The sequence below is a fragment of the Pomacea canaliculata genome, linkage group LG6, assembly GCF_003073045.1.
Source record: "Pomacea canaliculata isolate SZHN2017 linkage group LG6, ASM307304v1, whole genome shotgun sequence".
Lineage (NCBI taxonomy): Eukaryota > Metazoa > Mollusca > Gastropoda > Architaenioglossa > Ampullariidae > Pomacea > Pomacea canaliculata.
In genome coordinates this window covers 30,624,099-30,649,523 of record NC_037595.1, presented here as the reverse complement: position 1 = coordinate 30,649,523, position 25,425 = coordinate 30,624,099, and the positions used below count along the sequence as shown (strand labels likewise).

The following is a 25,425-nucleotide window of genomic DNA, read 5'->3' as shown; positions in this document are numbered from 1 at the left end:
TCATCGCCACTCATCACTCGCTGATGACATCCCACGGACAGCGACTGGCCTTCAGTGGTGTGGTGATGTCAACATCTGACACACATCTACACAAACTCAGTCTTAAATACAGAAAACACCACAACTGATGGCTATGGCAGAGGGTTTTTAAAAAATACAAGGTCTCTGTACATGTCCTTTAATGGTTTACAATTCAAACAAACGGTTATTTAGACAATCGTTGACAGTTGTATGGCGGGAGGGGATGGTAGTTAAGCCGAGAAGGGAGGGAGATACAGATGAGGTGGGGGAGGCAATAGAATAGTTGAATGAAGCAGCGGTGACTGTCGGAAAGGTCAGCACTGTGCACCCGAAACACAAGGTTGAGTACATCACCACAGCCACGACGCTTGTGTCAGCACGTGCAATGACCGTGCCGTGACTGGACTGACCTGGCGATGGTCACGTGAGCTGTTGTGACCTCTGACTTGTCCTGCTGGCGGCTACATTCTCTCTAATAAGTTCTGCCCCGCGTGCACAGACTGTTTATGGTCAGAAATCAAGGGGCAGTAGAGATAAAGTGGAAACTGGACTAAAGCTGTCTGATGCACTGGCCACAGCGAGCTAAACAATGCCAACGTTGGGGTTCAATTTCTGTCGGATATTGTGCATTTTTTCGTGCACTTGGTTAGTTTGGTTTACTTTTTTGGCTTCTTATAGAGCTGTGTGCGCACATACGTGTGTGTGTGTTAGAGGATGCTTTAACTTCTTACGGGTACATCAGTGTTGATGTTAATGTTACGACTTGCATTACATTTTTTTAAAGGGTGTTTTGGGTTTTGTCTTGATTTGCGTGTGTATGATTTTTTTTTTGTTTTGTTCTGGCAGAATCTGAGCAGAGAAAATGCTCGACTGCGGTCTGCGCAGTGCAGGGGAGAACGACGTGGAGAAAACAAGTCATGTCCCGCCCATTAGTAGTAGTAGGAGTTGTTTGTGACAGCGGAATGTGAGACTGTGTACAATTGTATAGTTAGCCAGCTGTAGTTAACAGTATTTATAGGTAGACAATAACTATATCAATCGCCTCCCCCCAACACACACGTGTACAACTGTCATGTTTTCAGGGCTCACCCTGTTCTCTGTCCTGACAGTGGTCGGAAGGAGATGAATGGAAAGACCTTGGGTAACCGTGACTCAGTGTGATGAGTAGCACAGAGAGCAGTTGACAGTCCACAGACAGCACCGACAGCAACAACAGACCGCAGTGTCACTCGCTGGCAGTAGCCAAGTAGATGATGCTCAACAGATCACTGATGCACTTGTATCGAGGAGAAAACCAAGGACACACTTGCTAACACGTGTGTGAAGTATATTCACGTGTTAGTCTCTCTTAAGCTGCAGAAGACTTTGTGACCATTTGAGTACTGGAATACTGACGTGACACCAGTGACTGGCCCTTTCACATAGACACAGAAAGCTGAACTTTACTGTTGGACACCAGAAAGTTGACTGTAGTACACTCTCCACCATTGTACATTCTTTGTCCTGACGTGCCGTATACACGACGCGACTCTTTTCTTGACTGTATATCCATGTCAGGCTGAAAACAGTTTCCAGCCCAGCCTTTAACAGTTAGTTCTTTCACTCTACCTAGAAGAATGGTTTGTGTGTTTGTAGCCTAACGACTATGACAGCTATTACAGCTGTAGTCTGTTTCGATGTGTATTGCCAGTTAGATGCATCGCTTGTCATACAGCAACGTTCTCTGGCTTTTTAATTTCAATTGTCATGAGCTAGATATCTGCGACATTCTCTCTCTCACACTGGGACATTCTCTCTCTCTCACTCGCACACTGGCACATTCACCCTCTCACTCACATACACTGAGACATTCACTCACTCAGTGCGACATTTCACTCACACACACACTGCCACCATCACACTCTCTCAGGCAGGTTTTCCAATCACTGAAGTCAGCAACACGTCCAGGTAAGCCATGACGTTGTCCCCCAAACCTCCCAGATTACTGCCCCCACACCTCTGCGCTTCACGCTGACAGAAACACAACAGCAGCAGCACCTTCCTGTCCGCACTGGGAATGTTGTCCTGCTATGGCTCCCACGAGCGTGGTTTGTTATAATAACTTATTCTGTACATCTGTAGGTCAGCAGCGCGGCGCCGTGTCGTCATCTCTGCGGTTCGGACACCAAACTGACTAGAACTATGGCCTGGTGAGTAGAATCGCTCCCTACACCCACATCCGGGAGACACGTGTGGCCGGGCACTAGCATCACGTGATCCTATCAACACATTGTAAGCAGCTTCCCACAGACCGACACAGCTGAGGATAGCAACGTCCGTGCGCACTTGTCTGGTTTTTTTTTTCCTTTCTAACGCGCATCGTGAGAAGTATGCAGGGAGGGAGAATGTTGGGACTAGAAACGTTGGTGAAGTGGATGAGGTCAGCTTCTCGCCATGTTTACTGTGATGTCCATGCTGCCTGTAAACAAAGCACACTGCCGTTATGGCGTCCAACACCTGGCACCTGACGGCGCGTCGTCATCACAACGGCCCCATGGTGTCCGACGGCAGGTCTACCACCTCCTCGATGTCGTCGTTTGGAATTATCTGGATCGTACCGTCGGCCATTGCCGAGCCGTCGGAAGTGTCAATCACGTGCGCCGATGACGTCACATCCGATATGCTGCCTTCGACGATATGATCCTCGGAGAGCGTGTCGTCCTCTGCAGCAAACACAGGAAAAAAGTTACATTGAGTTACATTATAGGTCTTTGCACATAATGACACAATCTGTCAGTTACAGTCGCAGTAACAGAAATGTTCAAGCGAACACACAAACTATTAATCACAGTCTGTTTTGGTCAAGCACAGTGGCAGTAACAGATATATTACAGTGAATATCTACATGCTAAAAAGTCTGTGAAACATTACGTTTCTTTTTTTCGGCCTGCATGCCGGCACTCCTAACTTGATATGCACATTTTTTTTTAACATTTAAAATGACGACAGATGAAAAAAAAAAAAAAGAAAATAAGGGTTCACAGAATTTCTGATCACTTTCAAGTAAACATAAATTATTGTTCTCGAGAAAAACAAGAGACTGATCTGACGCGCCATCGCTAAGCATAATGCCCGCTGTTCAACCCCAACCTGAGATCGAGGCTGGTGGAATCTGTTTCGCGCCACCACCCGCCAGCCGGTGCATACCCTGCCTTCACGCCGACACCTCAATTCTTTCCCCCCTCCTCTCGCTGGTGTCGCTCCCTTCCACCCAACCATCCACGCGCACGCTGGCGGTTACATAACAGGAAGCGGCTGTCAGTTCCACGCTGCAAGGTCTGTGGCACCCGGTGAAAAGGCCAAGGAGAGCGGCCGTTATGTCTGCTGTGTAGACGGCCGGGTGCATGCAAGTCATGGACAGCAGACAGGCCGGGTGGTGCGTTCAAGTCATGGACAGCAGACAGGCCGGGTGCATGCAAGTCATGGACAGCGGAGAGGTGGGCGGTGCACCCGGCACAAGGCAGACACTGTCAAAGCCACTAAGCGTGTCCCAAGTCTCACAAAAGATTCGTCACTCAACACACAAACAATTTTTGGAAAACGTAGGTTTTGAACTATTACTCTCGAAAAACAGGTTTGCAGCAGGTTCACTCAATAATATCCTCTCAGTCAATAATAACACAGTATCCAGCAGTCAGCTACCATCAGTCCATCACTGACCTTTATCACTGGGGTATTTTCGAACAAGACTTTTATGGTTTGTGCAAAGTTTACAAGTCTGATATCTATTTTGTCTAGCATTCTCTGTCAGCTGGCTAGATGCTCTAAATTCGCATTTGACGTACACCTACTATGTGCAACAGCGAAAGGCAGGCTGACAAACAAATAACAAGAATCGTTGCTATCAAGACGGAAAGACGGAGAAAGAACTCCGTGAACACGTGCATGCAGGCCAGCCTCCTGGTAGCTGCTATCTGCTCGCTGTCATTTCATTAACAACAATAAGACAACAGACTGGTGTATAAATCACTAACATTATAACCTTTGTTCGACTTGACACAAACGCTCGGCCAGTGACCAGGGCTGGTGACAAAGCTGGCATCCAGTGTGCACGCCATTAACCCCTGTGACCACATCCTCTCACAGTGGTCAGACCAGGACCAGCCCGCATGACTGCAGAAGACTATGACCAGGAGGGCGAGGCAGTGGCGGGTCTGTGACTGTTGTACCAGTGGGACCTCTCCGCACTCATTAGCAGTTAAGTGGTCAAGGCACCACGCGGACGGCCGAACGCCAGTGACCGTTTAAGTAAAGAATGACTAATTCGTAGCTGATGCAGGACAACGGCCAGCCACGTGTCAGCTTTGGTACTCTGATGACGTGGTGAAGGTTAGAGGGAACAGTGGGTATGTCGATGTGTAGACGTACGCCTACGCTATTAATCAGGACTACACCGGATACACTTTTTTTACTTTTATACACACCATTAATTAGGACCGCGCTAGGTAAGCTTCTCGCTTTTCTTAATATGCTATTCATTAGGACTGCAGTGGATAAGCTTCTTTCTCTATTATATATACACACAAACCATTAATAGGACTGCACTGGATACACTTTCCTTTCTCTAACACACACAGTATTAATCAAGATGTTCAAGATGTCCTACGCTCGTACTACTGCTATTTTCTATTTTCAACAGTCAAATGACATAAGATGGTCTTCTCTGGCCATACGCCCCGGCACGACACCTTGTTGAAGACTATCTTTCAAGCCACCTTGGAGGGTACTCGACGCCGCGAGAACTGACTTACGAGCGTCAACGACTGGACAGTACAGGACCTGCTGACTATACAGGCGTGAGTGGTGGGCCCTCTCAGACACTCATCAAATCAGGACTGCACTGAATACGTTTCTCAACTGAATACGTGTATATAGATAGAGACATTCTATTAACTACTAATTCAGGCTTCTCTCTCATATGTGCATCTTTGCGTCAGCGTTTTTATATGAAACTGAATGGACAAGCTCTGCCGCGCAAAAGCTGTTGCTATGACAGCGTATTTGCAATTCTGAGATCTTTATTCAGAATAAGAAAACATTTAGTAAGAGACAGTGAAGTTAGAACATCAAACAAACCGCTGAGAATCAAAGCAAAGGTAGAGAGATAAAATACAGCCTTTCCTCACTGTCAGCCCAACTCACCTGCCACCTGTTGGACCGTGATGTTGACCTGCTGGCCGTCCAGTGCAATCTGCTGGCCGTGGATGGTGATCTGGCCGTCCAGTGCCAAGGAGGACGGGATCTGGATGGTAGCCTGGCTCGTGCCACCGGTGGACGTGGCGATGGCAAGGGCCTGCTCGATCATCAGCACCTCACAGTTCTCCTTCTGGTGTTCCTGCACACAGCACGCACACGTGTGGAGCTCACACAGACCGACACGCATGTCTAACCTACAGACGCTAACCTACTATGTTTGGTCACTGCAAATCTTTGCCATAACAAAACAAATAACGGGAACAATCAACTGTTTAAAGCGGCGAATTATGTTATGCACGGGTGAGTGATCGCGCGCGCTTGTGTGCGTACATGCGCCCGAGCATGCATTGAATTGGTGATGTTCAAACAAAGTCTGCACTTCATGGCACAGCATACAGCTGTTCTGCATGTCCAGGCTAACTTAGTGCGTAAGCACACCTTTACTCTCTTACTACAATACTGCTTTATTTCCTGGACATTGTAGAGAACAGGAGGCGTGAGTAAAGCTACAGTACTGTGTATCCACATGACTGGAGGAACAATGTGTATATACAAGGATCATTAAGCTTACCAGAACTGAGCACAAGCTAGGCAGCAGGACGCAGTCTCGTGGTGAGGGATACAAACCGGAAAATACTCTTACCCTGAGCTGTATGTCGGTCTTGAAGGGCATGGCGCACTTGTCACACACCAGCGTCTTGATGTCCGCGTGCTTGCGCTCGATGTGTTTCCGTATGTCTGTGAAGGTGTAGCCGTAGAAGTCACACACGCCGCACTTGTAGTCCCTCTGTCCATTGTGCCTGCAGTAACCCCACTTTGCGTTACACATTACATCTTCATGAAGAACTTGCTATACAGTATACACAATACATCTGCAGCAACAAGAACTTGCTTTACACATTACAGCAACAGCAGACAAGTGTTCACTGTAACTGCAGTAATAACTAAGTTGCCTGCACATTACCAAGTGTTGGTAGCGCGTGACTACAGACTGTGCTCGGGTGTGAACAGACCTCTTGACGTGCAGCTCTTTGTTCTTGATGTGTCGGAAGGCCTTGCCACACACCTCACACACGTGTTTGGGGTCCTCGTGAATAAGCAGGTGCTTTGATATGTCTGACCTCTCGCATCCCCTGCACCAGACAATCAGTCAATGTCAAGATCTGGACATCGACCTCAAGGCATCATTTACTATGGGTTACTTCAAATAAATACTATATATATACAATTATGAACACAAACATCTACATATATACCCCTCTCACACACACACCACCAAACAACCACCACCATAAAAAAGGGCATTTGAAAGAAAATGAGATGTAATGTTCTTGCCAGAGACAGCAAGTCAGTCTGTGAAGGCTGAGAAATTCCTCACGGAAGCAGTTGACCATTATGTCAAGTGAGATGCGCTAGATGGTCTGGAAAGAATACATTTTATAAAACCCAGTTTAGGAGCTAGGCGAGGAAAATCGTCTGAGAACAATATGGCAGCCTACCTGTAATCACAGTGCGGGCACTTGAAAGGTTTCTCGGGATCATGGATACGCAGGTGGCGCTTTAGGTGGGCCTTGCGCGTGAACTTCTTGCCGCACACGTTGCACTCGAACAGCACCTCCGCCGGCATGTGCACCATCTTGACGTGCATCTTGAGAATGTACTGGTCCTGCCCAAGACCAACAGACACTCGTCTACAGACTATCAAACATGTGTGTCGGACCCACAAACAGTAGGTTCCATGTGACACGAGCAACACACCATCGGTCCCCCATCACATTACTGTGGGACTCGCACTAGGTTCCATGTAACTGGTCCCACATGACAGGAGGAGGGTGGGCCTACTGCAGAATGCTTTTGTATTATAATGCATGATGGTGTTATAGGACCTCGCTGTCAACATACTGTTAACACGCTAAAACTAAAAGAATCGTACTACATGACATCGATTCCTCTAGTCTGTTAGGCAAGCAAGTGGCTGACCTTGTACACCTTCCCGCACACCTCGCACGTGCAGCCTTGGGCGTTGTGACGCATCATGTGACGCTTGATCATGTAGGCATGCTCCGCCATGAACTCGCACACGTCACAGATACAGCGCGGGTGGTTCGCCTAAAGCCCCGAGAGTAAGAACAGTTTAATTACAGGTGTCAACAAATTTTTTTACAATCAATGATAGGATTGCCAATCAACACTACTTTATTCACTCTCTTTCTTTCTCTCACTCACACACCTTGAAATGCTGGAAAAGGTCGTCCTTGTCGAAAGTGACATATTGACAACACTTGCACTTGTAAGTGTCCTCGCTGTGGGCGGCAATGTGGGCCTGGTACTGCTGGACGTAGTAGCCCTGGAAGTCACACTTGGGACATTTCAGTTTCTCTAGTTCACTCTCAGAAGACTTCAAACCTGCACACACACCGTATTACAAATAATCCGGATATACCGCCTTTCTTCATGCCCATAGTAACCCACCACCCTCGTTTTAACCATATACACCACAATGTTGACTGATTCCCCTTTCTTACCATACAGTAGACAATGTGGACTAACCCTCTCCATTTCTTACCAAAAAGTAAACACTTCGTGGACTAACCCCACTTCCATACAGTAGACAATGCGGACTACCATCCTTTCTTAGCATGCAGTAGACAATGTTAGAAGACAGAGTAATGTGACGGAATCATCAGTTTTTAATGTTCGTTTCACTCATAGTCTCAACTCCCACACATGCACGTGCATGTGCACACAGCCTAACTTTTCAACTTAATGTTTCTTGTGGACACAGATGGGCGTAAACAGATCATCCTGCTGAATGTTCCCAGGGGCCGACAACAGTCTGAGCGACTTGAAAAGCCGCAAGAACAAAGAGAACAAGACAACCCAGCGACAATGACGCACAAGTATTAGTCGAACAATGGTTGAAAGAAAAAGCCAAGCAGAGGAAGGGAGGAGAGAGTGATGGACAAGAAAGGAAAAGAAGGAAGGAGCGAGGAGCGCCCGACAACGCCCAGTTCAGACAGCCTGGTATATTTTCGAACAGGACACAACTGCACTCGCGACTCACACACAAACAATGGCAGATCAAAGCGTTCAGGCTGTGTGCTAACAGAAACAACCTGAGATGAATGGTTTATTTCTTTTTGTAGGCGAGTCGGGGGAAGCCGCGATGGCCGCTAACATTTCACTTGTATGGAGCGCAGATTTATTAGCAGCAAGGCATGGCGGCGGCAGGCTACGGGGTGCACGGAAATTCTCTTTTAAACGTACAAGAAAACACAAAGACTATGGAACTGTCTTGTTATTTATATATATACAAGGCTCGCACTAATATTCAATATACGACTACACTCTCGGAAAAGACAGTCCATGTATGTGTGCTTACTTTCAGCAAAGCAATGTTAGTGACAGATGTTCTGATGTAGTTTCTGGCTTCTGCACGTCCGGCTGTCTGGTGGGCCCTGCTGGTCCCCTTTGTATACTATCAGCTGGACCCTAGTCTCACTACCCCTCAATAATAGCTCAACACGTAGTTAGGTGTTAGGGCTCACAGATCATATATATATACACATATAGGCATATAGCGGACCGCAGCTGACTCAAAGGCCCATACAAGAACACCGAATGCCAGGAAAGACATGTGAAGACATCACAGCCCGTATTAACACATCACACCATTATTTGCCAGCCAACTTTCGATCCTTACAGAAGCTGTCATTGTTGATAAGATGGTGATTTGGTGCGTGGGTGAGTGGGACAGTGAGAACACACTGTGATGGCAGTGCTGTGTACCTGTGTACCTGTGTGCCAGTGATGCCAAGCACGGCAGCGCCCTCCACGACTCCCACCACAGCCCAAGATCGCCTCCCTTCCTTCCTCTCCGACAGCCGCATGGCGCTGCATGGAGGACGGTGTGCACCCAAGGCGGTGGCAAGACAACGAGAAGTGTGTGTGTGTAGTGAGAGTGACTGTGACACCACATCACCGACACCGTGTGACACGCTGGACCAGATAACACAGGACACATGTCTCGTGGAGATCGGCCTGGGTGTCGGTGTGTGCGTGTGTGTGTGTGTGTGCATACACCAGAGCATGGCGGGGCAGCAGTACATGTACACAGCGGTGCCAGCAGGCGTCAGAAGCTGAGAGTAGCATCGTGCTTCCTGCACTGTCTTCCTGTTGCTGCTGCTTCAGCAACGACCTTGCCAGTGCGGTGGGTGGCAACAGGGTCGTTGGATGGCAGAAGATAGGACATCCCCCCTACCCTCACAACTTTCCCACACCGTAGGCCCACGAGTCCTCCATTCATTCACAGCCGCGCTCACGGACCCAGCAAGGCTCCCAGCGTGCATCCTTCTCCTCTCCTTCTCCCATCCACCACCCCACCAGCTCCGCTGCTTGCCTCTCACCCTACCTCCACCCGCTTCCTCCAGCCCCTCCGAACTACTTTCCGCTCAGCTCGCATCCTCACCCAACCCTGACACCCCTCCACCCCAGGCAGCTAGTTTGTCAATGAAATTCTTCTACTGTCCTTGCCCTCAATGAAATTCTTTTCTCTGTAAGTGCGAGCGCCGCCAACATCCTAACCACGGATGACCACTCAGCTTCCTGGCGGCTCAAATGCGTTTTATACAATTGTATAATATACAGCTTGTGATATACTTTCATCACTTGGCCAGACAATCTAAACAAGGCAGAGGGGGCAAAAACCAGTCAAACGTGATAATACACACAATTATAGACTAACTGATGTCCTCGGAGCCACTTCCGTTGTGGTGAGGACGAGCGTCTGCGATGAATTCCTGCAGTTTTATTTCTCCCTGCATGACTCATGCTGGACTAGCCCCGCTCTGATGACAAGGCTACAGGAGGATGTTCTACGTTCTACTTTATTAGACTTGGTGACAAGGCTTTGAGAGAAAGGATGTTCTACTCTATTAAGTTTGCGATGTATGCCAGGTCTTTCCACAGTGGAAGTGGAATGGCGGTAGCAGGGGCCAGCAAATATAGTAACATGCACCCCGCACGCACGCACGCACAAAAAGCACAGGGAGGATAAGGGAGGGGAACCTGAGGAGCGCGAGAAAGGTCCTGGTGCGGAGTTCATCCTGTGGGCGGGGAATACTTGAAGGTGGTGCATTCCCTCTACCGTGCACTGTCAATCTTGATTCCTGGCCTCTACCAATCTCAAGCGCTGACTTCCTTGCAAAGAATACTGTCGTATCTAGAGTGATCTATTCAATACATCTACGTATACAAATATACAGTATAATACTCTATCATTAGCAAGCGAACTCAGCGTTGTGAAATACCGGCCAGCAGACGAGGGCGAGTAGTTTCCTGAGAAAGTAAACAGTGTTGTCAACAGATGTGCTGACTGCGCATCTCTCTAGCGCCCACATGGCGAAGGGTTGAGGGACGGGGAACTGGCACCAGCTCACCCCTACCTTCACATGATGAATTACCAAGACCTTAGTAGTCAGCCACTTCGTACTCAGTAATGCTCTGAGGATTGTGGACTACAGACACTTCTAGCTGAACTCGTGGTACAGCGGAGACACAAGATGATGTGCATGACCACCCACACGCCACAGCCTCCGCTCTCCCCATCATGGCATAGCACGCACGCACGCACGTTTGCAAGTTTACCTGCACGCGCGCGCGCGCAGACACAATCTTCCACATTTGATCCCCCTTCCTGCCGTGTCCCTCTCCAACATCCAGCCACCCCTCCCAGTCATAATCCCAAGTCTCGGTCCCATCTTCTTCGTCCTCTTGGTGTCTAGCGCGAGCGTTATAAGGGTTCACAAGTACAGCGCGCACAGCTGATAGAGGTGAAAGGTCAGGTCAACGGGGTCTTGCTTTCCTCCCCTCCCCTCTCCTCCCCCGCTACGGCGCAGGAAGCACGCTGCAGATGCCCTCCCCTCCCCTCCCACTGTCGGCGCCGTGTGGAGCCTGTCACATGGCCGGTGGTTCACCCTGGCTGGAGCCGGCAGGCGCTGGGATGAAGGGTGTGGAATCACCATCACCACCACCAATCGCACGCCACATTTACATCCTCAGTCTCTGTCTGACAACGGATGTGACAGGCGGCATACATAACACCACGCTAAGCAGTTTCTCTAGCTTACAGCAACATTCTGCCCCTCCCAACAACAACTAGTCTAAGCTCTGGGCCAGTGTAGACACACAAAACATCAATTGCAAATGCAGCCTGCACTCAAGGATATAAAAGTAATGTAAGAAAAAAAAAATCCGAGATAACAAAAGAAAGACCGCTAGGAAACCATTACTTCCACACTTTTCTTTATGACTGAGGCTCCTTTCACCTGGGTGTCATCCCCACCACCCCCACCGTGTTGTGTGTGTGCTATTATACCTGTCAGTGTATGCCGACTGACTGTCCTCAAGTACCCAGTGAGGGGAGCGTCCAATGTAATAAAAGACAGTCACTCACCAAGAAAGACCGACCCAGGGAGGTGACAGCAAGGTGAATGGCTGCGTTTCCGCGTCATTCGATATGGAAGTGGCGGAGGTCAGGGGTGTGTTCTCAAGCACACACACACATACAGTACGTGTACTGACGTTGATGCCCTCCCCCTGCTCACCGCCAGAGGCCGGGGCCGCCTCACACAGTCCCATGACGGAGCGTGATAAATGCCAGTCTCATGGCGGCACCGGTGCCAGCGGCTCTGGTGGCCAACAGATACAAGAGCTGCGGGCAAAATGATAGTGTGGGCGCGAAGGCGGAAGTGTAGTTCAGCCGATTATGTGGATAACTGAAATCTGTTTAATCCTCCCCACAGCCCTCCCCTCCCCCCATAGCGTGGTCTGAATAAACTTGAGCTCAGCTGATATGGAGCACAAAATATGGATGTCTGCAGTCTCTCAGAGCTTGTTACTTCTGTCACAAGCGAGCACGCACACACACACACATTCCCACGCCATTTACACAAGCCTTCTCTAGGGGTGAAACATTCTGATAAAAAAAAAACAACCCAAGAATGAAACAGAACTGCAATGCTGCAAAGTGTGTGCACTAATTGCTTTACACTCATTTCATGGAGGAACCCGAGGCTTCAGTCCTGGGAAGTTGTATGCTTTGGACGAGCAGAACATGTTTCACACGGTTGCCTGTGTCAGAACTGACATAGTGTTCCTCTGTAAGACAGGCAACACAGAACTGTCTTTAGTAAGACAACACACGCAAGACACCGCTGTCTCTTCGAGTCACACGTAAAGAAGTACAAAGGAAAGCACACTCCACAAATGGGTGAACTGTCACACATCACGAACTATACGTCTGTGGATGTGCCTTCTGTCCAGTATACTGTGAATCTAACTACAATCCAAGTTCATTAAACTACAATCGCTTGTAAACTGCAAGGAAAGTGATAGACCCAAGCAAAAGTATGATTGTTTTCATGATTTCAGACGACAGACCCAGCGCACTGTACTGATCACAGGACCCGGCGCTTCTTCTGTAACAAAAGACGTCCGCTCCTGAGGTGGTAGGTAGATGGAGGTGCAAGGGAGGGAATACAAGTCAACTAACTTTCAGGACACCCGCAGTTACATACCCTAACAAAATTCACAGCTTACAAATTTTCCTAAACCTACAGACGTTTTTTGATTTATTGGTAAATTATAAAACAGTCCTCTTGAAACTAATGCTGCCTAATAGCAGAAGTAATTACGTTGCACAACGATGCATGTTTTAAAACTCTAATGAAGATTAACACCATTAACAGCGCAGATACATTTATTTGAATACTGTGTGTGCTGGTGCATTTACTGTTGGTCTGTTAATCGGCTCCTCATATCCTTTAAAGGCCAGCATCAAATTTAGCAATGATAATTTAGTAAACATTTTGTAGCATGGATCAAAATGGGCTTGCTCTTGTAAAAAGTAATTTCTAAACAGTTGTCATTGTATAATGCTCAATAATATCTCTAAAGTTGCCCATGGTTTAGCCTTGGAGCTCTAGGAACAGTAAATCTCATACTGATTTGATCTAAGGAATTAACTGGCATTTCATGCAAAAATAATTAAGCCCAAATATTGCTCAGGTTCAGAAGTTAACTTCAAGCAAAAAAATCACTAAGATTTGAGCCTTAATGCAGCTTTAACCACAAGTACTGCTCGGTATAAACCCTTATTTTTAACATAAAATGCTAAAACCCAGTAATGCTTGGGGTTAATGCCAAGAAGTTTATGTGCTTTAATAATGCTTCCCAAAGGATGTGCATCTTTGATAGAAAACATCTCAAAAACCTTACTGGAGACAAAGAATTCATTAAATGTTTTTAAAAATTATTACCATTTGACGACAGGTTTGGATAAAAAAAATTCCATAAAAATCTAAACACATAATTATATATCATTCTCAACTGTAAACACTGACCTGCTGCACATAAAAGTTGTAAAAGTGTAACACCACTGTCAAAACAGTTATAGTAATACAGGAAATGCAAAATAATACTAGTTCTGATGGCAGCCTCAAACAAGTACATTCAGAATGTCATATATCTGTTGCCCCTCATCACCATTGATAACTTTGAAATCAAAGTTAGTGAAAGAAAAATTAAACCTTCTCTCTCAAAGTAATTAACTCAAAGTTGTTTATAAGTTCAATTACCTTGTAACAGCATCACTGACAATCTTTCCCTGGACACATAAATCAACTAGAGGATTGGAAAGGCAGCTACAATATTCACCCGTCTTAACACTTGTGTGGCAAACAATCTCAAACTGGTGATCAAGATGAAGATGTACAATGCCTGCATCATCAGCATGATGCTGTATAGAAGTGAATCATGGACCACATAAGCTACTCAATAAAAAAGATTCAACACCTTGCACCTGCAAAACATCCATCAAATTCTAGGAATATCCTGGAAGAATAACATATCCAATGGCAAGACCCTGTCTTGTGCCGGCCTTTCCTTTACTCTGCTTAGACAACACAAGCTATGATAACTAGAACATGTTCATTGCAGGGATAATGGGTGCAGCCCAAAAGACATTCTCTATTGCAAACTGGCATCCAGGAAAACTACTGGTCGCCCTAAACACGGACTCAATAACTTTATTCCATTTTCTCCATCAGTAGTACAGCTGTATGTGGTGCATGTGCACGTTCTAGTGTGTGTGGAAGCATCAGTGTCACTCATATTTGTGTAAAGCTGTTGGAGGGGTGGGACCATATATATGTGTGTATTAGAGGGTTGGACTATTGTTTCTATATCATGTTTATAATGCTGTAATGATGTTTTGATTTAGAAAAAAAATTCTTTTTGTTTTGTTTGTATATTTTTTTTTTTAAGGCCCTTCGCCCTCCTGGGGCATAGGCCATCGACTACAGTCTTAACTGTTGTCGATGTTTTGGTAGCAAGGATTTGTTTTACGGGGTGGGGGTGCTGGCCCCACGCCCAACCCTCCTCCTTTTTCAGCCGGGCTTGGGACCGTCCTTGGCGGAGGGCAGCCAGCCCTGTAAACAGATGCCACGTGCAGAGAAAGAACAGCATGCCCGAGACGAGAAACGAACTCAGGGCAGCCAACCTTCAATGTATTTGTGACAGGCGCTAACAGCGCTAACTGTTGCGCCACCGGGCCGCCTTTGTTTGTATATTCCCAGAAGAATTTTGTCAACTCAGTGTGAGATATCAAGCACTTTTGAAAGACAGAACTTTTAACTTTGTATGTAGCTCTTTTCTCCATTTAATCCATTAGCAACTTTGAGATTATTTTTGTTCTGCTTAACATCTTTCTCACTTTCTGTCTGTGCAATTAGAGTGCTTCACAGGCATATTATAAAATATAACGAAGCTTAGCACACCCTATCTCTAATAAAAAGTACTGCAAAGGTTGGTGCTAAATAAACAATTCACTAAAAGTTTTATTTGTTATCACACAAAACTTACCAATCTTGACTGGATCTTTCTTGATGCCAAACATTGGCAGAAGGTTATCAGGTATTTGTATCACAGTCGGTTGCTGACTGTCCCCGGTAGCACTGGAAGTTTCGCCTTCATTGCGCTCTTTTTCACCTAGAGGTCACCAAAGGGAAAAGGGATTGAGTGAAAAATGATCCATGGAGTAAACTTCAGCATGTGGTTTGCAACCATTGTGACATGGACTGAACAATCCTTCAAATGGATCTGCAAATCCATTTTGAAAGATTTAAAGCAGCAATGTTTGACATACAAGAATCTTTCTTTTAGGATTTTGTTCTCCTCATGTTCCTTAATATTTGATAATTAAAGAACTTGATCTGTCAGACCAACCTGCAGAATCAAGACCTTCTTGTGTGTCGGACGATTCTCCTCCAAGTGGAAGTAACTCTGTTTTCATACCGGCAGCTAAGATACTGCTGGTGTTGTCAAGAGCTGAAAAAGAGGTCAGTCACATGTATACTCTCTTCATGGTCTTCAAACTGCTGAGCCATATTACAAACCTGAACTTCTGCAGGCCAAAATACAATGAAGAAATTGACAATGAAGAAAAAAGCTAATGCAAGATTACATGATCATCAGCCTTCTTTCCAAACAATTATCTGTTGCATTTTATGCAGTTCTTCCCAAACAAAAATACATAAATTTCCCAGAAAATACAGGTTACCGGTAAATATAGGAAGTACAGGTATTTCAACATTCATTTAACAAGACAAATTTCATGGGATAAATAGAGAATAAGGCAATTATTCTATAAAAATATCATGAAGTCAACGAGCAACATAAGCAATTATACTTGCATAAAACAATACACAACTTTCCTTGGGTAAAATGACAAGACATGCAATTTTATGTGCATAATATGTTACATAAATGCCAATGTCACTCAGCCCAGAAGTGTTTGATAGAAAAGCTTTATGTATGAACATGAAAACACGTAGAAAATGAAATATAAACAGTTTTGCATCTACCTCTTTTAACTTCCTTGACCTTAACTCTCAGCATCACTTAGACTGGGAATTTTATGTCAAAATTTGGTTAACTTCAAGCAGTTCTTGGTATATGACATCAAACTGAAGTTACCTTAAAGTAAAACTTGGGGTTAACTGTTTCTACATAAAATTCTGAACTAAAGTAGTGTTTGGTGTTAACATCAAGGAGGTTAATTTATATGCACAGTAATTTAAACAATCATATTTCTTGTAGGGCAAAGTAAGTTAATAACATGATCTCTTAAACTGCAACAAGACAGGAATACGCCCGCAGCATTACAAGAATAAAGAAAATTTATCTTGCGCCTTTCTCTTCAACCAGCCAGGCTCAAAGAACTTTACACACATACACAAGGAAACACCTTTTTAGGGAAAGCATCAAAAGTACATCTTTCTCCATGGACACACATGAACATGACACCTGCAAACAAACACTAGTCAAATATCTGCAGCATGACACACTCATCACACTGCTGCAAGACATAGCCAACACACCTTAACATTACACTGGTCACATACCTCCAGAGGAATCCAAAGATAGACGCTCTCCGTCAGGGCCCAGAGTGAGTGTTGTAGGCACTGCTGAGACAGACGATGGATCATTCACAGAGACAGACTTTGGCACAAGTTGCTGCATAGTGCTTTTCACATGAGTCTGAAATCCTGGGAGGCTCTGCAATGACAAGCAAATGGAACCCTTCTAACAGACACAAAAATTGAATAAGATATCAGAAGATTTTAATATCCTTTAACCAGCCTATGATGGCCATGGCTATAAAGAGCTCTTCATGTACTACACATGGAGTCCAGCTAGAAGTGTAAGGCTTGCCCATCATTTTCAGGTATCTAATAAATGCCTTTTCAGTCTTCTGTATTGAAACTCAGTAAGTTTGGTTTATTGTTCCAGATTTCAAACTTTCATTAGAAAATGATCAATTTTATGTTTGACTGAAAAAAGGAAAGAAAATAAAAGAGGAAAATACAAACACTTAAAAAAATCAACCCATGCATTTTCTGTCCTTTGTTTAAGCATTTAAGAATGCTAGCTCATTTGCAAAGCAAGCTGTGCCATTCACACTGGAATTTCTGCACAACATCAAAGTCTGAGAAAATCTGTTCTTCTACTTTGGTCAAACTGTAGAACTGGGTGCTGATAGCAGCAAGTGGATATCAGCAATGACAACCATGACAGACATCTCTAGCCATAAAGATAATACCAAAAGTAAACAAATTTCATATTTCTGCATTTTCCCTCATTTCTCTCAGAAAATGAGGAAGAATTACAGAAAAACTTAGACGTGATCAACCATCACAAACCTGCAGAGGTGCCATGACAAGTGTCTGCCCATTTGCACCTGGCAGAATAACTGCTGGAATGGATGCTGGAGTGCTGCTTTGACCTGCTGCTGGGTATCGCCTAGGTCGACCTCGTCCTCGCTTCACAGCTTAAAAAAAATTTTTTACAAGTGTCTTTCTTAAATTAAGATATATTTATGCTCCAAGACATGTGTCTGCAATAAACACATTGACTGATAGGAAAAGACTTCTACAAACTTTTTTTTTTGGTGCAAATGAAGCAAAACAACAATACCATTTTCTTCAAATGACAAGATTTTTGTTTCTCTCAACACTTTCAGTAATGATTAAATAGTTATTTACTTGGTTAAAACATTTACACCATCAAACAGATTATCTTCCCATTTATGCAGAAGATTTCAGTTTGCGTTAAACTGTTATCTGGCATTGTATAACTTTAAAAAGATCACTTACGCATCATAAAAGGATTAAATGGGGTTGTCTCCTTCTTGACTTTCTGCCGCCGTATATTTCCATAAATGGTAACATCAGGGTCTTTTTCATCATCAATAACACTTTCTTCTTCACTAGATGCTTCCAGTACATCATAATCTGTTGTTATATAAAAAAAAGCATGTAAAAGAAGCTATAAAAATATATATTTGAAAAAATTAATTTCTCAAATGGCTTAAACACAAAATTAAGTAAGTAAAAATAAAGTGATAAAATATTACTTCAATGCCTATGTACATTAAAGGTCTCATCCAAAAATTAAAAATCCTCTTCAGCTTCAACTTGCTACACATGACTGATAACTTACAGTGAGGTCTTTTTTCCCCTTCTTTATAAGAGGGTCTTCTCTATAATTTCTTTAGAAAGAGATTGGTATAAAAAAAAAAACACAAGAAGTATGCTGAAGTATCAATGATCACAATATTACTGATCCTGGTCCAAAGTCTAATAAAAAATCTTACAGGAGAACAAAGGAGCTGTAGTGTCCAGTTTATTATAAATGTCTCACATAAGACCTCAAGCCAAAACTCCTTTATATTTTCTTACTCCCAACAGCAAATCATTAGCATTTTTAAATCGACCTAAATTTCTTGACATGATCTAGAGCTCCCTTGATTTATACACTTTCGATACAATGAGAAACTTTGCATCAATATTTGTTATGTTTATACCTATATTTGCAATATTCATTGTTTTTAACATCATAATTATAATCTGGCATTTAAGATTAAATCAAAACTGTCCCATCTTTTGAAAATACTGCTCTTTTGCTTACACATTTCATGTTTCTAGGTTTTACTCACCATCAAACACTTTTGCTTTTTTCCGCTTTCTTCCGCTTCTTCGCAAGCTGTCAGGCCCTAAAATAGACATTTAGCATTTATGATAGTTTTTAAGGATGGATAAGATTGTTGTAAATATTTTTTTCAGAATTAGTTTAAAAATGAGATGCCCATGCTGCAGCTATTTTTGAGAAATGTTTTAAATCCGTGTAAAAATGGCATCACACTGTGATTATGACTAATAATAATAAAATAAAGATGAGTTAGTGCTTTACCCTACTATTAAAGGCAGGCTCAAAGTGCTGTGCCAAAAAGAGAAAAAAAAGACTGAGAGAGCATGAGAAATAGCAATAATATGCTGCAAAACAGTGACCACACACAAGCACATCGTCAAGAACACAATCAAAGAAAAAAATCAACAACAAACAAACCTGCATTTGATAATTCAAGCAAGCCTTCAGCTGCACTGTTCTGATCACCAACAACATAAGTACTTGGGGAGTGAGCTTCATCAGTGTCAGTTTTCCCATTGCTGTCAATCACAACTGTAGAGGCGTTTGTGGTAGGTGTGAGGGTGGGGATGGTGGGAGTAGTTGGCGTAACTATAATAGTGGAAGAAGGAACAATAGGTACAGGTGTATCAGAATGTGGAATGATTCTGAAGTCACATTCACTGCTTTCACTTCTTATCTTCCTTGGACGGCCTCTTCGTTTTTTTCCTGTAAAAAACAATATAATAATTTTAAATATAGGAAGCATCTCGATTATGATGCTTCTCTTCAGGTTCATGGATAATCAGAAGTGACAATACTTTTGACAATTGGAGGAGGCGGGGGAAACAGATGATTGGCGAATTTAGTAGATAGCAGATTACTTATTTACATTAAGTAAATTATCAGGCGTTCTGCTGTGCATTCTTTGCAGTATTGGCTGAGCTGAAAACTGCCAAGAATAAAGAAAAATCTCAGCAAATTTATTATGCATACCCTCTGGAGGAAGAATAGGATATGCACATAGCTGTTTAGTCTCTGGGTTCTGCATCAGAAGGCACTTTTTGCCATTAATCATGACTTGAGTCCGCTCAGTCACTTCAATGGGACAGTTCAGGTCTGGTTTTGGATCTGGTGGGTCTTGCCTGGGAATGGTGGAATCTGATCCTAGCACTAAGGCTTCATGATTCACAGCTGTAGCTGTACTATCAATAGCAGCACCATGCAGCTCCGTCTTCACTTGTACACGGGGGCTCTGCAAGTGTTCCACTAGTACTGTTCCTTCTGTGGTGTCGTGTATTGACTCATTTCCTTCTGTTTCATCTTCGACATTCTGCAGCAAAAGATAATCAATAAAATGACAGGTGAAAACAAATCTTACATAAAATTATTTATGGGAAAAATTAAGATATAAATGTTAAGATTCAAGCAGCACATTAAGTCCCCCATAAGACATGTCTCAACTTCGAACAGCTTAACCGTTATTCAGTGCTCTAGGGTATATGTCAAACACGTCCTTTAAAACCAATGCTGGAAGATTTTGCACATTCCAAAGAAAAGGTGATATTTCTGTACCTGATCTGAAACTACATGTATATGAGAGCTAATATCCTCCTGCAGAGATGCTGCCGTGCCATCCACTTGTGAAAAGTTCACCAGACCTTGCACAACTTCTACTGGCAAAGTCTGAGTGTCTACAGAATCGTCATCTCGAGAGACCTGGAAACAAAATGCTTCTTAAAAAACAAATCAGACTTCACTTTTCTGTATTGTCTGGAGCAGGAAATTTTATTCCATGTGACAAATCAAAACACAAATAACTGTACATTTATTTTTTTATATATTTTAATAATAAAGTAGAAAACAAACCCGTATGAACTGCTGACCAACAATCTGATATGTGCCATCAGCTAACTGCACAGCCCCTTCAAGACCTTGCTGTTGAAGAATGATCTGTGTTGCCTCTTCCAAACTGAGGGTGATTGTCTCCCCTTGCTCACCTGACTCCATGCTGTCAGCTACATCCAAAAGAACTAGTTGTCAGTCTTTGCTAAATGGCTAATCTATTTTAATGCTTTGATCACGAACATGCATATCAAAATGTTTTGAGACTTTTTAATGAATTTTAAGGTCAGATAATTGCTGTAATATTTCTAGCTTCTCCTGATGTAGTCTGTACGACAGTCCATCCAAACATTAAAGTCTTTAAAAAGGAAATTTGGGGTCTAAAGATATAAAAGGATAATAAGCCAAAAAAGTTTCATGTTTTTCATTTAAGAAAGCATTTTGATGTCTGATAAAACTCTTTCGATTCTCACCTGTTGTCACAATACCACTCTCTGACACTGCTCCTGATTGAAGTCTCTGATAAGTGACAGTCAAATCTTCACCATCGTCTATAGCAGTTGTCTCCCCAGTGAACTCTAACTCTGGCATTGTGTGCCTTGTAATGATGTTTTCGCCGGGAGATCCAGACATGATCATTGCTTCTCCAGTTGCTCCGGAAGTAGCAGATAGAGTGTTGCCAGACAAGACAAAACCATGTGCAAGGGCATTGCCAGCACCTTGCTTTGTATCTGATTGAATAATATACATCTGCTGGCCAAACGAAATGGCTCTTGAAGTGACTGGCATACCAACAGGAACTTGTGACTCTGTGACGATGACAGACAAAGTACCCATAACACCATCACTGACTGAGTTTGGCTCTAGAGGTATAGTTGTATTGTCTGTGAACAGCTGTCCTTCACAAGCTTCTACCATGTTGTGTACTTGCACTTGAGAATCAGTCTCTTCCCTGGAGTCCATATTGCTGGTTTGTCCAACATGGTACAAAAATACAGTCACAAAATCATTTCTACATTTATAAAGAAATGTAATGTCACTGGTAGTTTAATAATAATGCTAGTGTTAATGGTTGTGAAAATAACAGTAATTATACCATAATGGTCCTTAAAAAAAATAAAACAGTAAGATTTAGAAAGCAAAAAAGCAAACTTGTTTTTCAACTGCAACCTCTAGTTACGGATCACAAACCCTGATTATACTGCTACCCTTACTTCTTGCCTCAATTTTGTGTTTGATGGATGGGGGTGATAATGAGTTATGATTGTAGCTCTATATTTCTGATTACATAAACAAGGTATAGTTGTGTGCATATACACTTGTATTTATTTGTGTGCAATATACAACTTGAAAAAACTATTTTTTTTTCAATCCACGCCATTCAGCAGGAAACATTAAAACAAGAATGAATGAATGTGGCAATTGATTTTGTGCTCCACTGCATAACTGCACTTTAGCAAATACATTTGCAAGAATTTTCTGGAACTGTTTTCTGTTCATCTGACCTTTATTAATTTATAAACATGCTGCCAATAAAACTGAAGGATACATTACATGCTTTGGGTTTTATTTCCATCAAGGAAAGTAAAATGCTTTTACAACTTTATTTATCCACAAGGGCAGTTACATATACAGACCGACCTCAATAAGTCGAACTCAAAGGGACCCGAAAAAAAATTCGACTTATGGAGTTTTCGAGTTAGGGAAAATGGCGTAATAGGCGCAGGTATTTGGCCAGGAACTAACAATTAATTTGATATAGGGAGGTTTTCAACTTAGGGAAGGTCGACTTATCGAGGTCCGACTGTATGATGTATGGGTGCTCATTAGCTAGCAGCATACAGCTGAGTACATACATGTTAACCACAGTTGGTACACTATATTAGGTCACCTCAGGCTAACACATCACATCCAGTGGAATTAATTAAGAGTATGGGATATGGAATGAATGAAAGAGTTGCAGTGATAGTTTGCTCTGCACACAGGCATCATGAACTGCAAGAGTAAAAACTCACATGGCAACACATGATCAGGAATAGTAAGGATACAGGATGCCTTCCTAAAGATTTGCTAATTGGTTAAAACAGACAAGTCCTTCTGCTTGGTTTTGCTAACCCATTGATTTTTAACACTCTAGATAACAATGACTAAAAAAAATGTGCATAACATGTAGTAGGAAATACAGATGTGCTGACTTGCTTTATATACTTCTTTGTGTAATAGGTTTTCTTTTCTACTCTGTTATTATTTATCTTGATATTTCCTTGTCTTGTATAACTGCCTTTGTAAGCAAAAAAGCTTGCTGCCATAGTGCTCAATCAATAAAATTGGAATAACCCTTCCCCTCTTAATAAACACCACTCGTGTCTGTAAGTCATATTTGTTGTGCTAGTTTTGCTGTGACTGTTATTTCCTTGATGTGTAACGCATGTAATTAGGTTTCTCATACGTTCATCAATATGAGAAAAATAGGCACTTTCTATTCCTTTTGATTTGAGTGTGCGTGGGATCAGTCAAAGCGGCACACAGAAGTTCGGCGACGAACTGCCCCGAGCCCTACACCTGCTGCCACTAACAATCACTACATGAATCTGTCAATCTCTTTAATACCTTACGGAGCAAATGTTTATTGGCAAGAAAAATCTTTCTCGCATTTCACACAACTTTGTGACAGCATGCATTGCTACAGTCTTCGTAAGAACATTTAGGTTTCGCGGTTCATGAATCGCTCTTAACTACCCCACAAACAAAAACAGCAAATTAAAGAAGGGAGGGCTGACGATAATGAATTTTGTGATTGGATAACAAAATGGCGGACTGCGAGCCTGCAACATTTTGCCCGAATAGCTTACTAAAGCGGCAACCAAAGTTTAATTGTCTACGGATCAGTCAATAAACTGTGACCAGAGGAGCAAAAAGTAAAGAAATGATTATATGGATGTTCAGTTCATCTAAAACGATCAGTTTTTCTGTTATAACCGTGTGAAATATTTCAAATGCAAATCAACGTGTTCATTCAGCCCGAAGCGTAGTCCGGGCAAAATTGTTTCGCCCTGCTTATTGTAAGACCATATTTGTTGATATTTCTGGTAAATTAGTCATTTTATTCGAGATTATGTATTGTAACATACTCACCAAAAATGGTATGCCTCTCCTTTTGGCTGAACAAAACACGACGGCAAACTGAGCGTTGTACAATGACGAGCTAATCCCATAATAGTAAATTCAAGGGAGCTAATCAAACACTTAGCAAGAAATAAGTGCTTCAAGTGCAGGAGTTTCCACCCTTTGGTCAACGTACGCCGACTGATATAAATTTTAAATAAGGAAACACACAGAAGCCTCCAGAAACAAATCAAATTAATGGTTAAGTCTTCTAAATGAATGGGCTTAGAGAAATATTCAAATGATAATGTATCTTTCCGAAAGGTCATAACTAGTAGACTTTATTGTTCTAAGCTTGAAGAAAAAAGTCTTTGCAGGGTGTGAGGTTGGCACTTAGTGTACCATCATCTGATCGAACTTAATTCATCCTGTAGAAAGGCCAACGTATTCTGTGACGTTGGTTGGTGCCAGACTGTGCCTCTCCAGGCAGCTACGAGTGATTTGCTGTCCATAGTTTCAACTTTGTTATTGTAGAGAAAGAAAATGTGACGAGTTGTAATACAGGTGTTCCGAGCTGCGGATTACAGTAAGTGTATACAATAGTTTATATATAAATATATGTTTCAAAGAAACTTATACCTGTTATATAAATACTTACTGAGCCGCTGTAAATATAACTGTTTTTTGCATTGTTGGAAAGCGCGTCTCGAAGTAGACGATACAATTTATAGACAAGACCACAGGTCGGATCCCAGTGAGGACTACGAGGTGTGAAATCTGTTTTTGTATGGCTACACACAGACACACACAGATCGAGGGTGTTATTTGTAATTCTTTATTCGTCTCGAAACAATTTTCAATGCCAGTAAGAAAAATGTACAAACGAGAACACACTCTTTGTAGAACGAAAAGTCTGTTGCACTCTTTTGCGATGTGAACTTCGTGTTTGTCTGTATAAACCTCGGTGTTGGATATCACAGCGATTAAATTTCACTAAAATTACAATTGTAATCTTCAGTCTTACATTTAAAGCTCCAGTCACCTTATCTTCTTGTTTTTATGGAAACAGTCAAACGGATTTATATTGTCCTTGGGATCGAGAGACGATCGAAGGAAGATTATTTTAATCCACTCCTTTGTCAACATGTCCACATCTTTGCTTGTAACTGTCTGATCATGTCAATGTTTGGGATCTCAGAGATAGGTGCTGAGGTGACCTTTATAAGCTAATCCTATTATATATATATATATGCGATTATACGCTTCACACAACAGAGTTCTGTGTATCAGAACGACTTTTTTTTTACTTATCAGATAAGTGAGACACTGTAAGTCTCAGCGTCTTTGTACACAGTCTTGAGGACATAACGTGTGGTGATTAAGTTACTGCGACTCTTGGCTTCATAATGTGGGGCAGGTGAGACAGGTGAGGCAGGTGAGAGAAATGTACCTACGCAAGCTCCAAGGATATGTTTCTCTCAGCATGTGTACATCCTTTTATGTCGTATAACTCGTGTTTAGTAAGGTGACCAGACGTCCCGCTTTTGACCTCTTGTCCCGCCTGCTCATCAGGCGGGACGCCCAATGTCCCGCTTTCTGGCTTTCTAGCAAGTCCATCAAATGTCCCAGTTGTCTTTAAAAATCACTTTTTTTCGACGTTCTTTGAGGGTGACGACACCATCATCGGCACGTGTC

General features: G+C 43.0%; 1 protein-coding gene across 4 annotated transcripts; it reads right to left on the bottom strand.

The window, feature by feature from the left end:
- Positions 1 to 132: 132 nt before the first annotated feature.
- Positions 133 to 23,849, bottom strand: LOC112566641. 4 transcript variants are annotated; one of them, XM_025242915.1, is made up of 19 exons: positions 23,761 to 23,849; positions 21,099 to 21,592; positions 20,650 to 20,798; positions 20,356 to 20,499; positions 19,777 to 20,113; positions 19,222 to 19,509; positions 18,812 to 18,868; positions 17,970 to 18,107; positions 17,517 to 17,644; positions 16,719 to 16,872; positions 15,541 to 15,642; positions 15,178 to 15,303; positions 7,487 to 7,662; positions 7,237 to 7,365; positions 6,756 to 6,922; positions 6,270 to 6,389; positions 5,900 to 6,056; positions 5,203 to 5,395; positions 133 to 2,723 (listed from the first exon to the last, which is right to left on the bottom strand). In XM_025242915.1, exons 1-19 carry the CDS (start codon positions 23,838 to 23,840, stop codon positions 2,542 to 2,544), a joined length of 3,321 nt encoding a protein of 1,106 aa, XP_025098700.1. In that variant the 5' UTR covers positions 23,841 to 23,849; the 3' UTR covers positions 133 to 2,541. The 4 variants fall into 4 exon arrangements, with proteins under 4 accessions (XP_025098700.1, XP_025098701.1, XP_025098703.1 ...); XM_025242916.1 differs by lacking the exon at positions 23,761 to 23,849 and adding an exon at positions 23,236 to 23,624; XM_025242918.1 differs by lacking the exon at positions 23,761 to 23,849 and adding an exon at positions 23,102 to 23,183.
- Positions 23,850 to 25,425: the final 1,576 nt, after the last annotated feature.

Excerpts from the sequence above, each read along its gene's own strand:
- LOC112566641 (XM_025242915.1), bottom strand. The coding sequence starts at position 23,840 with ATGGGATTAGCTCGTCATTGTACAACGCTCAGTTTGCCGTCGTGTTTT. Across the intron at positions 20,799-21,098 it reads GAGTGGTATTGTGACAACAG|CTGACAGCATGGAGTCAGGT; the intron begins GTGAGAATCGAA and ends TTTTGGATGTAG. Across the intron at positions 2,724-5,202 it reads CACGGTCCAACAGGTGGCAG|AGGACGACACGCTCTCCGAG; the intron begins GTGAGTTGGGCT and ends TGTTTGCTGCAG.